Raw genomic sequence first — 16,281 nt, 5'->3', positions numbered from 1 at the left:
TGTAAATTTCAAATCTTTGTTTAACGGGGTACATAAATGGCATAATAAATGTTTCTTTCCAAGACATGGTGCATAAGGTATTTCACAAGCAGTTACTGAAATGTGATAAGCTGAGTATATGAATAGCATATTTTATGTAAGTACAGTATGTTAACATGGTATATAATAGAATTAAACAAGTGTAATCTAATCTAGGCCTTTGGCTCTGTAAAACTATAGGGGTGGGGAAGCTATTGTCTTTTGGAATTAAAGTTCTTTTTAAGTATTAGCAGAAGGATGATTATTTTCTGATTGTCAAAATTCTGTTGAAGTGTCTTATGTAAAAATGGCAGTTCAAATCAAGATAGGTTTGAGACTAAGGACATGAATTTAATATGATTGCTTGGGGGTTTTTAAAGGAAAAAAATCTATATAATATTATTTTGAATAGTTAACATACAGTATTTCAACAAGGGAAGCACTGATTAGATCACCACAATCTATTTTATGCCATCAGGATTTCTGAGGGGGCTTATAATTGTGTTAAATTTTCATATTACTCATATTCACACATTAATGAACAGATGCATTGTTACTATTGGGATTTTGCCATTTGGCCTTTCACATCTCTAATCGTGATTTCCTACTGAGATCTTTACCGTTCTCGCAGAAATTCAGTCATTGATACATGGCCGTCTACCGCATTCATTCCTCCCCCCCTTATTTGTCCGCGGCTCTGCCGGCATCCCCGGCGGGCTCGGCGTGCTGGGATGGAACTCGAGCTCTCCGGCCGGGCGCTTGCACCCACAGAGCTGAGTCTCCGGAAAGTGGCACCGGGACCGTCCCGGCGGGCAGGGGAGCAGGGGATCGGGCGGGGAGGGACGCGAGCAAACAGCGGTTCGGGTGGACAGGGATGCCGGCAAGCGGGGGTTAGGGCAGGCAGGGATTCAGGCAAACAGAGGTTAGGGCAGGCAGGGATGCCGGCAAGCAGGGGTTAGGGCAGGCAGGGATGCCGGCAGGCAGGGATTCAGGCAAACAGAGGTTAGGGCAGGCAGGGATTCAGGCAAGCAGGGGTAGGGCAGGCAGGGATGCCGGCGGGCAGCGGCCAGCGCAGCGGGGCTCTGGCAGCCCCGGCTACTGAGCGGCTGCTGTAGCTTTAAGGCGACAAGTTAGGTACAAGACTTGCGCTTCTTTCCGAGCGTACCACGGCGAGTATTTTGTCTAACCGCGAGGGAAAAGCTTTGTCGTGGACTTTGCTTACAATGAGCTTAAAAGTAAGGCGGGCTGCTTTTGGTGCCTGGAGGCTCCGGAGCCCATTGTCAGCTCACAATGGATCCCTACTGCCGCATTCCTGCTTTGGAAAGGTTTGTTGGCTTTTAAAGACTGACGGCTCTCCGCCGCAAATGCCGCATTAGCTCCGGCCTGTTTACACGCTGTCCCGGAGTTTTCAGAAAAACACAGAGGAATAATAATTTTAAATATATATATTAAAAAAGGAAACAAGGAAAAGGGGCAGTGTTTATCTGACCTATTCACGTTGTGGGCAAATGGTTTCCTCCGTGGGTGCTTCGAGGGGACGGACGAACTTGAGCAGTGGCTGGGCAAGTGCCCGGAGCCCGGCGGCGCTTCCGACTCGGCAGCCGCGCACGGACCGGGCTCCGTGCGGCATCCCCAGAATTTCGTGACATTAGAGACAAGTTTTAGAGATTCTAGCGGAGAAATATCACTCGGGCCAGCCCGGGGAACGCCCGCGGATGCACAGAAATGAGATCGGGATGCTGTCAGGTGAACAGAACCCGAACGGAACCAAACACCCTCCTGTGCTGTCGGTGGCGTCCGAAGGTAGTCGCTGCTCTCTCGGCGAGATGCGGGCGCGGGGCTGCTCCCGGCTCGGGTGTCTGTCTGTCCTTCTGCCTGCGTGCGCACAGGTTTATGTGAGATGCAGGAGCGCATCCCTGGCCCCGTGGTTCCCTGGGCCATCAGTGCTGCCCTGCGCTTTAAGGGAGGCCGGGCTCGCTGAGCGGCGGGGGCTCCGCGGGAGCGCGCAGTCGGCAGAGCCGCCCCGAGGAACCGCAGCGCCTCCGAGCTCCGAGCTGCGGCTTCAGAGAGGAGGTGGAATTAGCCGAACGAGATAATGAAGGTTGCTCGTAATGGTTTTTACTGTGGGGAAAGTTAACCAATTGCTAATAATTGTATGGTCTCTAGGCCAGACGGTCCCTTTGATAAGTTAACATGTAGTCCCTTTATGCTCCTGGTAGGGGGTAAACAAATGCCTGAACAAATACAAATACACATAAACACGAATGTGGAGAATAGCAGTATATGTCTTAGATCCCGATAATAAGTGTGGGTATTGTTATTTAGATGGCACATACTGGGACACTTATCTTTTAGTATGCTCCATTTTCTAACTGAATGCAGTGCTAATCGTGGGATTGAAAGCTATTGTAATTGTGTACCCATCTAAATGCTGACAAGAATATACAATTACATTGTTTGGAATTGAGTTTAATGTTCTCTGAATTTTATTAGCATTTATATTTACTTATGCATTAAAATTCTACACAAAAAGAGGTCAGAATACAAGAGTTGCAGACGTAAATATCAGACCCATCCACATCCTCAATGCATTTTTCCTGAAAATACTGAACAAATATATTTTATTTTATTTTTAAAGGAAGTGATAGAATCTGAAATGAGCAAATAATGGGTTTCCATTCTAAGCAATGCCTTTTCTCCCTCTGGATTTTGCAGTCTTTTAAAGCTTTTTTCCATACCCAACTTTTTATTATTATTTATAATGCGTGTGTTACCGGAAAATCTTTCCACAGTGTGCTTACCACCACACGATGTTTAAACACACATTATAAAGTGGATGTAATTGTAAAGACTCAGAGGGATATAATTACATGTAGCAGATTTAGGAGCTAATTCTTTGCTTCTCTCTCTCTCTTTACTCTGCATTTTATCAACATAATTATTTTTTGACTGCAGACTAACACCCAGAAACTGACAGGCATCCATTATAGGCAGCAACTTGTTCACCAAATTTAAAAACAATGAGCTGCAGGTTTATGTGTGCCCATTGTAATACAGAATTACCGGAGCTTTGTTCCACTAGAGGAAAAAGCTAATGGTTTTGAAACAGCAAGTGACAAAACACATTCAGTTTTTTTCTTTTTTGTTCCCCTGTTTTTTTTCTTCCTTCTCCGCTTATCAGTTTGTTGATGAAGTCATTACAAACTGGGGCCCAGAATAGGGTTGGCCTTATTTTTAGCAGATAGACTTTTAATGAGTTCTATTGTGGAGACAGTCATGTTGATTTGCTTACGTTTTTTTTCCCCCCCTTCACTCAGAAACTCCCAGTATTGAAAAGCTACTATCAAAGGACTGGAAAGACAAGCTTCTTGCCATGGGATCAGGGAACTTTGGAGAAATAAAAGGTAATGCTGTTTCTCTGCTAAAGGAAATTAAGAATGAATATACATACAGATAACGCTGGCTTTATGGAACTTTGTCTACTCCTCTTCCCCTCCCCTTCAAACATGGTAATTTGGGGTTTAAATGAAATGTATGCACTCCCATCTGTGGTAATATAAATCAATGAAATGGTATATTGCCCTAAGTGAATGAATTTACATTAAGCTTTTTTTGCATATATTGTTCTCCGTTAAAAACGAGCACATCCTATTGCTGGATAAGAGAAAAAAAAAAAAAGTCAGTATCAGACATATGTGGTACCAGAGTATAGCCGACCTTAGTTTCTGAAATTTGAGGGTGATCCGATTTCCTTATTTTTGGATAGACTTTGATGATGTCGATTTTTTTTTCTACTTTTTTTGAATGTAGGGAAGAATAAAAAGAGCAAAGTTTGTGTAATGATACCTCTAGGTACTGAAATTAGCCAGTGCAGATTTTAAAAGACAGCGTACAACATCTGTGCACTAAAGCATGTTCTTGTAAAGCCATACTCCAGAAGGAAAATGACAAAATTTGACCACTCTCCAGCAGCAGTAGTTTCTGCTTTGCCAAGACATTTCCCCATTTTATATATCTGAGGTCATTTTAGGGAACCTGTGGTTGTTTGTTTTCATGTAATTTAATATTTTTATAATTCCTCTTCAATGCCTATGATGAGAAACTCACTCAAAATACACATGTCAAAAACTGTAAGTTTCAGAGCAGCCATTATCACTCTGAAAAGAAACAGTGATTCTGATTCTTTTCCCGTTTATATCAGTGTACATCTGGAGTAGCAAAACCCAAGCCAATGTTGTTTTGGAAATGTGAAAGTAGAATGAAATTAAAATTAAGCCAGTCTCCCATTTTTATAAACAGGGTTTAGTTTCTGTCCATTACTTTTTGAATGTTTACTTGCTAATGTTGTCCCTGATCTAGAGATCCTCACTCAGGCAGGCTCCCAGTCCTTGTGCCTGGCAGGTTTAAGAACCCTGTGCACAAGGGGTTGGCAGTATTCAGTAAAGCACACAATACAAGATGCTCTCACAGGTTTCTGGGGTGGTGCGGATGCAAAAAAAATAACATATTTTAATTATATGGGCCTTCCAACCTGTCACTGGTAAGCCACCAGCATTAGCCTGTGCTATTCCACTGATTTACCCAAACAGGAAAATATTCCCCTTGTTTCCCCATGCTTCTCCGTAGGAGGCTGTGATTAAAAAATAAATGTTCATTACATATGTAGAATAAATTTATAGCAGAATGTAGTGCTCCAGCCCCCAATAGGCTGAGATGCTGCTGTGATGATGATGGTGATTATTACTGCTAGAGGGCCAAATCCTGGGTTCTTCATTCCTGCTCCATGTGTGTAAAGCAACAGGTCTTAAAGAAGAAGGGCAGCCACTGGGCTTACCTGGGAGTTCTGGGTTTTAAAAGCACATTATTTCAAAATGACATCATCCTTTGCCACAAACTGATGAATCTTTAAGCTATTTCAGGGACAGAGGATGGGGAGACATCTTTCATACCCACTTTTGGGTATGTATTTCAGCAGATCTTGCACAGCGTGTGGAGCCTCTTTAATTCTTGACACACTGGAACCTTTAGAAGGACTCCCAGTGGTTCTCCAGTGCCTTTGCACTCCGTAGAGCTGCTCTGAAGAGTAATGTGCACTGAGAAGGTGGTCTGTTCCCTGTGCCTATGATCTTTTTCTTTTGGAGTGCAATCTTTTTTCTCCCTCTTTTTCCCTTTCACAGGCTAAACTTGAAAGCAGCAGTAGCCAGATATATGCTACCACCAGAGAAATTCAACAGTCCTTTCACTCATGCCTGGGGGAGAGGATGGGGAGCAATAGCACAGCCTCAAAGAAGACTTTTCTTTGCTTTAATTTTTGGTTTTTAGCTTTATATTTTGAACACAAGTCGAGTTATTGTTCTGTAGCTCTGTTCAAAAGCCTCACATCTGAGGCTTTTTAGTGCAACTGTGGTTCTGTGGTTGGGGGCATGGTTATTAGGTGTTTGGATCAAGTTTGGCAGTAAGCTGTGAAAACAGGCACTGGTTTATTTTTCCTACTGACTGCCGTGACAGTTGCAATTATTGTCCATTGTTCCTAGGTGGCTAGAAAGGAGGGAGGATACAATAGAGCATTGCTCTCTGGGGGTGAATGAATTTGACTTACAGATTCTTGGGGGGTCAGGCAGGCTGATTATTTAGTGCCCAGGAATGTGGTTTTCATGGCACAGTCAACCCTGAGCAGCCAACAAACAATGGCTCAGCTGTATTGCAGCTATGTTTAGTGAGGCAGCAGGAAAGGTGTGCAAGTTGAACTCCTCTGTACCCACACACATGTGTACAAACACACATATATTATGCTACAAAATGATTTTGTCATTCTATAGTTACAAAGTTTTCCAGTTGTGGTTTTTAAATTAACTTCTTTCTCTGCACTTGGCCCAGCAGCTGCTCTTTTTCTGCCCCTTATTTCTCTATTAGTGATATTTGGAAACCCCTATTAAAGTACCCTCTTATTATTAATACACCCTGGAATGAGGACAGCACTAGGAGCTGTGCTGCCCAACTGTCTTACCCACTGAATGGTTTTTTCCATTTAACTGTTCAAAATTTCATTGTGTTTTTCATTAGGTCTGGGGGAGTTTTAGTACATCATGTGCAAAAAGTCTCAGCGCTAGGCTACATATTGTTAATGCCCAAGTCTGTGTTATTACCATTGAGTTTTATTATCTGGGAGAGATTAAAGAAAGCGAGATGAAGAGGAAGACTTAATTTTCTATTAGTGTGATTTCTTTTAAGTTAGAAAGTAGTAATATTTTATTAAAGACATGGAAATTGGTGAATGGTTGGAAGTGACCAGACTCCCATGTTTGTATTCAATTGCTCTCTTGGTTGCTTTGTCACCTTTGGCTGCTACTTTAAACCCCCCCTTTCTTCATCTGCATGCCTGTAAAACAGAAGAGCCATCACCAAGTATCTGCAGAGAGCTAGCTGCAGACTTTAAGATCACAGAAGGGCCTATAATAGAAGGGTCAGTTACTTTTCCTTGAAGTGTATTGTTTTATTCCACTGAAAGGTCCTGCAAGGGAATGCTCTTAAAATGGGGAAGAATCTAGAACCTTTCATGTCTGTCGAAATTGTAACTCAAATACCTATGTTTGTTCAGAGGGATAAGTTGGGACTAAATTACAGGTTTGGCACTGGAGATTCCTTAAGAAATTCTGTTTTAATATCCGTGGAATTTTTGCTCTGCTTAAAACAAGTCGCTGTATAACAAAACCTACAAAAAGTGCTGTTTAATTGAAGCATTTTAAAGCGAAGCTGTAAAACTGTATATTGACTTGGTTAAAGTCTGTTCAAACTTACTTATATCCATCCTATTCAAATCCAGGGCTCAAAAGGCCTCTGGATTATTCTTGGACAATGCACTTTATTTGATTCGGTGGAGCAGAGAGATCTTCAGGTCTCAAAATGATGGTGTACAGGAAAGAAAATCATCCCCCTTTTCTGCTGTCAGTGTAACTGCCCTGTTAGCTGTGCATTGCAGCAGGAAAGTAGGTGCTGTCCTCCAGTGTTAGGAGGAGAAGGAATCAAAAATAAATTTATGCCTTAATTATCAGTGATCATTCCTGTATATATAAAATTAACATGAAGCATCTTTTTCACTGGCTCTGGGCTTCAGGTGCATCGTGGGTTGTCCAGCCTTGTTTCCACTGGTGTGAGTGAGGCAGCCTTAACCACGATGGAAACTCTTCTTAAAACTTCCTTGGTGTGCACAAAGCCTTGCTGCTAATCTTGTCCATCTCTCTGTTGAAACTTGGCAAGACATAGTAATGCATATTTTTTATGTTTCCCACAAAGCTAATTTTGAATAGGTGTGTGGAACAAAAGGTTAAACAGACTTCTGTTTCCAATCTTTCTGAGTTGCTTTTCTGTTGAAGGCATTGTTAACAGTTATTGTGCCCAGATCTCTCAAGAAAGACTGGGCAGGTCTGAATCTGATATATTTTTTGTTGCTGTTTGAAAAACCTTTTGTATTGAGCAGGTTAGTTTGTAAACAACTCGGGTGAAGCGTTCTCTGCACTCCCTGTGAAAGGGATTGTCATTGGGTTAAAATCAGCCCTTCATTGTATCCACTGAAATCTGGGTGACTCTGGAGGCTGTATTGGAGTTATCACAGATTTATGGATGTAATTGAAAGCGACATTAGCTTACCAACCGTGATCTTCAGCTCACGATAACACAGACGTTTGTTTTGCATGAGAAACTGGGTTCCAGGTTCCAAGGATTGTCAGTGGAGGTATTGTCAGGCTGTGTCTGATGTTGAGATAGAGCTGTGTCTGCTGGAGACTCTGGTTTTGCTCGTGTGCTCAGTAGATGGGGCATAAGAGAGTACGTGGTGAACGGTCTTAGGGCTGCCAATAATGGATAAAGAGAAATAATCCATTCAGCGATACTATAGCTCATCAGAGCCCATGAATTAAAGACATATGTTATGTAGATTCAATGTATGGATTAGAACGGATAATCTGGTAGGTGACACACAGAATCTTGAGATAAGTGAGCTATGCAGATTCGGTGCATGGATTGTGACGGATAATTCTATTTAAGTAATGCGGGACAAGTTGAAGACAAGTAAGCTTTGAGTAGTGCTCAGGTTGTGTGCAATAATCCAGTGAGTGACACTTTGGATCGCATAATCTGTAAACTAAAGACGAGATTCTGCATTTCCATGTGGACAGGAAGAAGGAGGGGGAAAGGGAGGAAGATTATTCATGGGGAATACACTGGGTTTAAACCTTTGACTAATACAACACAGATCCCCAGGACATGTGTGAAATCTGAGCGCCTTCTTAGGGAGCTGCCTGAATTTTGCATTTGCAAATTAATGGTTCAAAACTGTGTGCAAACTTGTGTCAGCTGTGGATGTTCTGCATTATTTTTTTGTGAGTAGTATTGTAAGTGGAGTGGCAAGAGAAGAAGGGTGAGAGTCATAATTGAAGGAGGTAAGGTATTTTGGATTGTCAGCTTTTAACTGCGATAAATTCAGTATTTGTTGCAACCCACTTGGTATCTTCTTCTTTGTGTTTACTTTTTTTGAGGGGTTTAGTAGTAGCAAATTGCAAATTGAACTTAAGTCCTTTGTTAATATTCCAGAAGGGCTGGGTTGCATGGGAACCTGCCCAGTTGCACTCAGGGAATCCCAAGTCTCAAGAGGACATTAGGCAGCGGCCAAAATCGTGGAGGTTGATTGCAAGGCAGTGTGGTGCTCTCAGGCTGCAGAGGAGTAGCCAGGGCTAGCTGAGACACACTAACACAGAACTTCTTCAGATCAAAAGAAGGCCTGAGGTAGAGATTGTGACTGCATGGAGCTGCTCCATTTGACCTAGAATGGGAGGTTAGTTGAGGGTTGTGAATATGGAAGGGAGGGTTGGAGGAATCTTTTCTAAAGCACCTAAAAATGTTATTTCATGGCAAAGCAGCCTATTCAGGTTGTTTCAGATTTTTGTACATAAAGGTACCTAATTTGGTCTCAAAAAGTCAGGTTGTCATTTTATTTTTAAGATGTGATTATTGGTATTTTATTCTATAAAATAAAATTGAACTAATTAAGGTAGCAAATTGCCAATGACTTTGTTTGAACATACGGGGGCCAAACCACTTTATTTAAAAATTGTTCAGAGTTGGTTGAGAAAAGGGTCCTAAAGCTGAGCTTGATTACCTGTTCTAAAAATACCTGAAGGATGTGCTGATAGAGCTGAATGTCGCTGAGCTACAATTGCCAGTTTTTCAAGACAAAGTAAATATATACACACACTTTTTTACTTTTTTCCTGCTGCTGCATGAAATTCCATCAGCAAATGCTTTTTTCCTAGCCTAGTTCTAACTTGTTGTCTAGACAGTAAAACAATGAGTAACCTCTGAGAAATAGTCTCAGTACAAACATTGTCTATTCCTTTTGTAACCTTGACAATAAGTTGCTAACCTGGTTGAATACCAAGCTCTGTTTGTGGTCTACTGTACCAAAATTTTTTTCTGACAGCAAATAAAGAGTGCTCAGTGACAGCCTCTTTCCAGCATTGTGAAACACCAAAGTGCTGGTTTGGTACAGAGCAGGCAGCTGAGCTTTTTTTTTCCCCACAGAATATGAGTTTTTGAGGCTAGTAATGGCAAAAGAGGGTAATTGCTCATAATTTGGTTTTACTCATTCTTCACCTTGCAGTCAAACATAAAAGATTAAGAATGTCTGTCTGCTGAAATAAATACCTTCCTTATATCTTGCTGTTCTAAAATGGATTTTTACTTGTCAAACAGAAGATTCATTACATAAATGTGTAGGTACAGGCAAATCAATTTGAATTGTGCCCTATTTCTTGCCTTGTTTCTTTTTCTGGTGCCTGTGGCTTGCCAAGTAAAAAGCAGTCAGAAAGTTTTCTTTTATTATGCTGACTCGCCCTAGCAATAAAATGAAATAATTTAATTTAGCAAGGTGGGTAGTTGTAAGATGGTAGTCATCATGTAATAAAAGTGGTTTAAATACTTAATGAAAAATGCCAGTTTTCAGATATTTTTGTCCTGACAGCTCCAGAATTTAGTGGCCTGAGAAGCTCTGTTCCAGTCCGTAATAAAGCACTCTGAAGTATTGATTAGGGAAGCATCAGGGGAGTTAGCACAAGTTCAGAAGCACAGACCCACGTCCATCTACCTACATATCCCAGCAAGTACATAATTTAAAGTACAGTCCCACTGCTTGGCCATAAACATTTCACATTACTGTTCAAAAACAAGGGAAAGAAGATGTTAAATTCTGAACTTACCTCAGCCAGTTAGAGCTGTGTATCAGACTGCTTTTCCTGAAGGAAACATCAGCTCCCCATTGCCTCACATGTTTGACTTCAGGTGATGTCAGCAGCATAAATGGGAATACTCCTCTTTAAATTTATGTTATAAATAGATTTTTAAGATTTTTAAATTTTTATTTAGGGAGGGCATGAGACAGATTAGTTTGCTTTAAAGTAGAAGACGACTAGGTGGCCTGTATGTTTTACTTTCCTGGTTTCTTTACTAAGCAAAGTATTGTTGGGTTTAGATTTCTAAAATGTCAAGGTTAAAACTGGGGCAAGGAGTGGGGAAAAAACAGTTGACACTGGGATGGAAACGATACCCTGGAGGACAGATAGTTATTTTATGAGCTACTGATAATTTTAACTTTTTATTTAGTCTTTGGATTTGGTACGGTTAGGACTGGTAGGATTTTACTCTTCCTGAGCACAGCTTAGTTAACAGACTGCTCAGTTTGAGAAACCTCCTTCACTTTTGTATTAAATCTGTAACCTTTGCTGGCTTAAAGAGTCTTCTGGAAAAGCACAACATTGCAGGAAGTGCTTGGAGGTGCCTCAGTCTTTAGCTCATGTATGGGCTGCAGCTCCGTCCTTGTCACACTGCTCTTACATCAGAGTTACATAGAGACTGTGTTGTGGCAGGGCTCTGTTGCTCGGTGAGCTGGATGACATCAATAATTGGTTCATTCGTAAGGGTCCCCTTTGCTGAAACCCTACCTAATCTCTAACTGGGTCAAACACAGACTTAATTATCTATTTAATGTGTATTACCATTAAAAGTCAGTGAGGAAATTCTTGGCCTTGCTGAAATAGTTCTGCTGGTGACTTCATCGGGGGCAGCAATAAAACTTCCTACACCACATAAAGTTCAAAATGACTTTCGGCAAGTTGCTAAAAACTTCATGCCTTAGTTTGCTCTTGAAAAACATAATGCATAACATTACCTTTCTACCTGCAAACAGTCTTTAGGTAGTACTTTGAAATTAAAAAATGCTTTATACTGCATGCTCTAATTATTATTATACATCTTAGCATTATTAAAATACAGAGTACTTCAAAATATTCTTATTTCCATTTAATGATTTTTTTCCCCCCGTAGACAACTTTGTAGATACAGCAGGCATTTTCTCCTTTTGTAACCACGGTTAATGATATGAACATAATACAATATTATTATGTCTTCCAGGCTTTGTACTTGCACATTATTTTCTTTGATTTCCCTTTGCAAGACAGATTCTGACAGTTCAAAAGCTATTTATGCAATCCCTGTGATAGTAAACTGCCTTGGTAGGTGGATTTCACTGCCTGTATGGGTGAGTGAGCACCCCTGGCTGATGCCATTCCCAGCAGTTTATTGTGGAGGTGACAGAGGGACTGGGAAGAGCCTTGCCACAGCCCTGCCCCTGTGGAATACACAACCCTAGGCTGTGTGGGAGCAAACACTCTCACTGCCTGAACATTTGCAGAAAAAGCTTAAAATATCTGTTGAAGAAAATATTGGCTTTACCAATTTCTCATTTACATTCTCATTCTGTCTAATAAATTATAATAAAGTATTTACTGTTTTGATCGCAAAAGCAGTTTCTCTGCCTTTTTTTTTTGCTTTGGTTCTGTTTTGGGTGGGTATGCCAAGGTTTCTCCTGTTCGTTTTCTCACTTTATGTGTGTCATTTGGTCATATTGGTGTCTTCATTCTAATGTTTATTAAAATGTTACTGTCACTGCCAGTCTGAGACTGTGAATCAGAACTAAGAATGTGTAATGGTTTATTTCACATTTGAGTAAATTTCTTCTACTACTTAAACACTATTATGGGTAGTGTTGATCTGAGATGAAGTTTAGGTTTGGCGATACAGAATGCCACTAATTTGAATCTTCTTTTATTGCCATCTGCTGTGGGTGTTGAATCCACAAACATGGGATTTTTTGAGTTTTTCTTCGTGGTAATAGAGGACAAGCTGATGCCTCTGGAAGGCATCTTTTCTTGGGCCTTGATGCAGTTCCCAACCTGCAGCATGTGCTTTAATGGTCCTTTGCCTGAGTTGTTTCCATCAGTTGTGGAAAATTCCTGTTTTGCCATCGCAGTGAAGGAGCACAGTGAGCATCTACAGCAATCCCCTGAAGGGGCAGGTGGCCTGGTGGTTAAAAGCTTTGTTAGACATAAAATGTGCAATATCTGTTTGTCTGGCTCTGAGGGTGATTGAGAGTAATTCTTGAGGCAGGCATTGTTTCGAGGCTCTCACTCAGTATTTGTGTGAAGTGGTCTAGCTTGCTGTCAAGCTGTACTCTGCAGTGATGGACACGTGGGGTTTTTCCAGCCCTGCTGCTGCCTGGCTGGAGTGAGAGCACTGTGACATGTAAAGGCCAGCTCCAGAACCATTCCCAGCTCCATGCTGCTTGGAGCAGCCCCCAGGGAGGTTAGTAAAGAAGCAGCTGAAGGTGGATGCTGGGGTTAGGGGTTTGTATCCCCTCCCAAGTTCTAGGAGGGTTAGCAGCAGTATGGATAGTTCATTAACTCGTGAGTAGCATAATTTGAACAACTGTCTTTATTTGTTGTTGGCTTAGTTGCTTGAAATGCTGACATGTTTTGCCCTGTAAGCTACAGAATTCTTTAAATGGAAATCCCTTAGGTGCCAAGACACTTCACACCATGACACAGGTTTAGATCTCATGCAGGTTAACACAGAGAAAATAGTGGGGGTAGGACAAAAGTCCACCATCCTTGTTTACCCCCAGTCTACAACATCTAGAAAAGGGTACAAAACTAACTGGAGCTCTTAACTCTGTAGTGATTTTTGATACACCAGGAAAAATTCCTAGAACTGACTGTACTTACGTAGTAAACCCACTGCTGGCCTCACCTCACCATTAAATAAATAACACTGTCCATGCTTTGGCCTTTGTATGCTCTACAGAGCAATACATGATTGGCCATGGCAATGTGAAATGGCACTTTTGTTGACCATTTCAAGGGAAGTAATTATACGAAAGGTGTGCTAGGTCATAAGGCTAACATAAAAAATACCAAAATTAAACTAAATGCAAACACTTAACATTATTGTCAAGACCATCTGATTAAAGTACTTCCCTTGTTTTTTTTTTCCTTTTCATTTTCACACATTTACAAGCCACCAGTTACCTGCAAGATATGTCAAAACTATGATTCATCATCAGTGGAGCTTACATAGATATGTGAGTAAGACAAGGGGAAATTGCACAGAACTCACCATCTCTCATTAGAGCCACATAGCTGCTCTATTTTTTTTGCCTCTGGTTTTGTGCAGGTCACTTGAGAGTATGGCTGTCCAAGTACTTATTTTGCAAGGAATTATTACCTCAAAGAATTGAAATTATCATTAAGTACTATTCCAGTTACTGGAAGGATGGCTTAGTCCTGTGAAAAGAAAAAGTACCTACTATGCCATGTTTTCCAGGAATTATTCTCCAAGAGTGAAGATTTTTTTTTTATAAAGCTGATGCTGATACATTTTCCCTTTTAGTTTATTAGCAAACTGAAATAGCTTGAGAAATATAATGCAAGAAGTCTGCCTTTTGTCAGACTACTTTCACTCCAGCTTTATAAACCCAAGGAATTATGCATTGTACTTAGAAGGATATAAAACGCCCCTTGTGGGCATTTCAGATTGTCTTTAAAAACTGAATAATAATGAAGAGACTGAGTCAATTTGTCCCTGGCTGCAGTGTGCCTGTGGTTTTGGTGTCTGCACTGGCACTTCCCTGCACTGCCTGCTTGCTCTGAGTTTGCAGAGTCCTGGTTTTGTTCATCAGGTCCAGCCCCCCTGCAATGGGCAGGACACCTTTCATTACACTAGGCTGTGCAAAGCCCTGTGAATTGAAAATTTCTGAGGATGGGGTAACCACCTCTCTGTGCAGCCCATTTCAGTATTTTAACACCTTCATTGTAAACAATTTATTCCTTATATCCAAGTTAAATTGACTCTCTTTTAGTTTAAAACCATTGCTTCCTGTCCTGCCACAGCAGGCCCTGCTAAAGGGTTTGTCCCCGTCTTTATAAGTCCCTTTTAGGTACTGGAAAGTGTCTCTGGAGCCTTCTTTTCTCTAGGCTGAATGGCCCAAGCTCTTTCAGCTTTCTGACAAACGAGATGCTGCAGCCCTCTGATGATGCCTGTGGCCTCCCCTGTAGCTCTTCAACATGTCCCTGTCCCTGTTGTGCTCAGGACCCAGAGCTGCACGCTGCACTTTGTTCTTAGGGTTCAGGTAAAGCTGCCCTTTCCCTGGTGGGGAAGTTTTGCTGCTCTGTGAGCCAGCCAGGCTGAGGAAGCAGTGCAGGAGGGGATGTCCCTGTCTGTGCCCTGCTCAGGTCAGTGGCACAAGGAGTTCCTTCCCAGGGAGCACAGCCAGAGCTCAGGCACGGCTTTTCTGCCTCTCCTGGGAACTGGGATCTCTCTGTCAGTTTACACATGTGGAGGCATTTTTCCATCTTTCAGATTAACTTAAAGATGGGGATTAATTTAGCTTTACAAAGGGCTTTTTGATTCCCGCCTGGAAGCTGCTGCATGAGCTGAAAATACACGCATGAACCAGTAGTGGTGAGGAGCTGTGATGTGTGTTGGTTTATTTGACAGTGATTTCTTTCTGCTTACCCTCACTCAAAGACTGAGACAATCCTGTGTGTCCTTCTTTCTGTAGGACCTTTCTTCCCCTCTCTCTCATGCTTGCATCCACCGCTCAGTAAAAGTTAGGAATAAAATATCTGCTGAATAAATAAATACAGAATATTTTGTTTTCAGATGTTTCAGTCGCAGTGGCAGGATCAGTGCATGGTAGTGTTCATTAGAGTAGCATTATGTTAAACCCACCTGGACAGGCCAAGGCAGGGGCTAGAACAATTCTCCTACACCACTTGGAAACACTGCACCTTTTTTCCCAGGGAAAAACAAATAAAGGATGGAAGAGTGGCAGTAGAAACTTCTGATTAATTCCATGGCCAGGTGGCAAATGCATTACTTGTAGCAGTTCTCTGTCTCCAATGTTGGAAGGAAAAATCATAGTTAGAAGTGTTTTCTTCAGCCGTGATAGTGTTTTAGCACTGGCTTCCATTCTTTCTCACAGCTTTTAGCAGAGCAGGTTTAAAGTCCTATGGTTTCTGTTTCAGTGTGTTTCTCAAGTTTCCAGCTTGTACCACAGTTTTTCTGGAGGCTTTATCTGAGAATATTCTGCTATAGTTCTTTGTTGTATGGTGAGAATATTTTCACAGAAATTTCTAGAACCCTAATAAAAAACAATTCAGTTACATTTTTTCTATCACATTTTTTTTTCTGGTGGTTCTGTGTAGTTTTCCACTTGCATATGCCTGTCTACAAATGGATTTAAGTGCTTGGACTTGGCTAATGTAGAAAATGGGATGTTGCTTGTGATCACATCATTGAAATTAGGTAAAAGTAACAAAAAAAAAATTTAAATTAAGCTAACTATCAAGCAAAGAGCCCTCCCAGTGCCACCTCAGAGGCTGTGGTACAGCCTTTCAAAGCAAGCAGTAGATGATTCACCATTACAGACATTTCAATCCAATCTAGAAAGCTGTATTAAATATATTGCAGGGAACATTCCTGCACTGGCAGGGGGGTAGGCTAAATGAGCTATTACCAGTAGCTCTTTTCCACGTCTGACTGATAGTTGGCTAGGAACATGCTTGCTGTAGTCGCCAATTTTTTTTTCTTTTTCCTTTTTTTTCACTTGGAGTGCACTGGTGACATTGGCAGAAGAATGCTTCCTGTGTTTGAGAGAGGTTTGTATGGCAGGGTAGTCCCAAAAGCAGGCTATTTTCAGAGGAGGCATTGACACTGATAGCCTTAATCCTTTCCTAAAGGCTTTTTAGAAAGGTTTTCATAGGCTCTGACTCATTTGAGAGGGTGTGGTGCTATTGGGGATATCTGTGGATTAGCTGCTACACATATTTTCAGGTCTTTTAAATTCAAAGTCAAATGATCCTACATATATTAAAAGTG

At 41.4% G+C, this 16,281-nt stretch overlaps 1 protein-coding gene across 17 annotated transcripts in view; it reads left to right on the top strand.

Annotated features, from left to right (window-relative positions):
- SOX5 (SRY-box transcription factor 5) overlaps nt 1–16,281 on the top strand; it is a 609,634-nt gene that overhangs the window by 450,001 nt on the left and 143,352 nt on the right. For 15 of the 17 annotated variants that reach the window (XM_077783333.1, XM_077783325.1, XM_077783327.1 and 12 more), the window contains one exon: nt 3,336–3,422. The exons of the other annotated variants lie outside the window; for them this stretch is intronic. In XM_077783333.1, coding sequence (XP_077639459.1) covers nt 3,336–3,422 — 87 coding nt within the window. The remainder of the gene's footprint in view (nt 1–3,335; nt 3,423–16,281) is intronic. 17 annotated transcript variants of the gene reach the window in all.

The sequence above is a fragment of the Lonchura striata genome, chromosome 5 (genome assembly GCF_046129695.1).
Source record: "Lonchura striata isolate bLonStr1 chromosome 5, bLonStr1.mat, whole genome shotgun sequence".
Taxonomy (NCBI): domain Eukaryota; kingdom Metazoa; phylum Chordata; class Aves; order Passeriformes; family Estrildidae; genus Lonchura; species Lonchura striata.
Note: the sequence above shows the minus strand (reverse complement) of the source record. Positions and strands in the feature narration are given on the sequence as shown.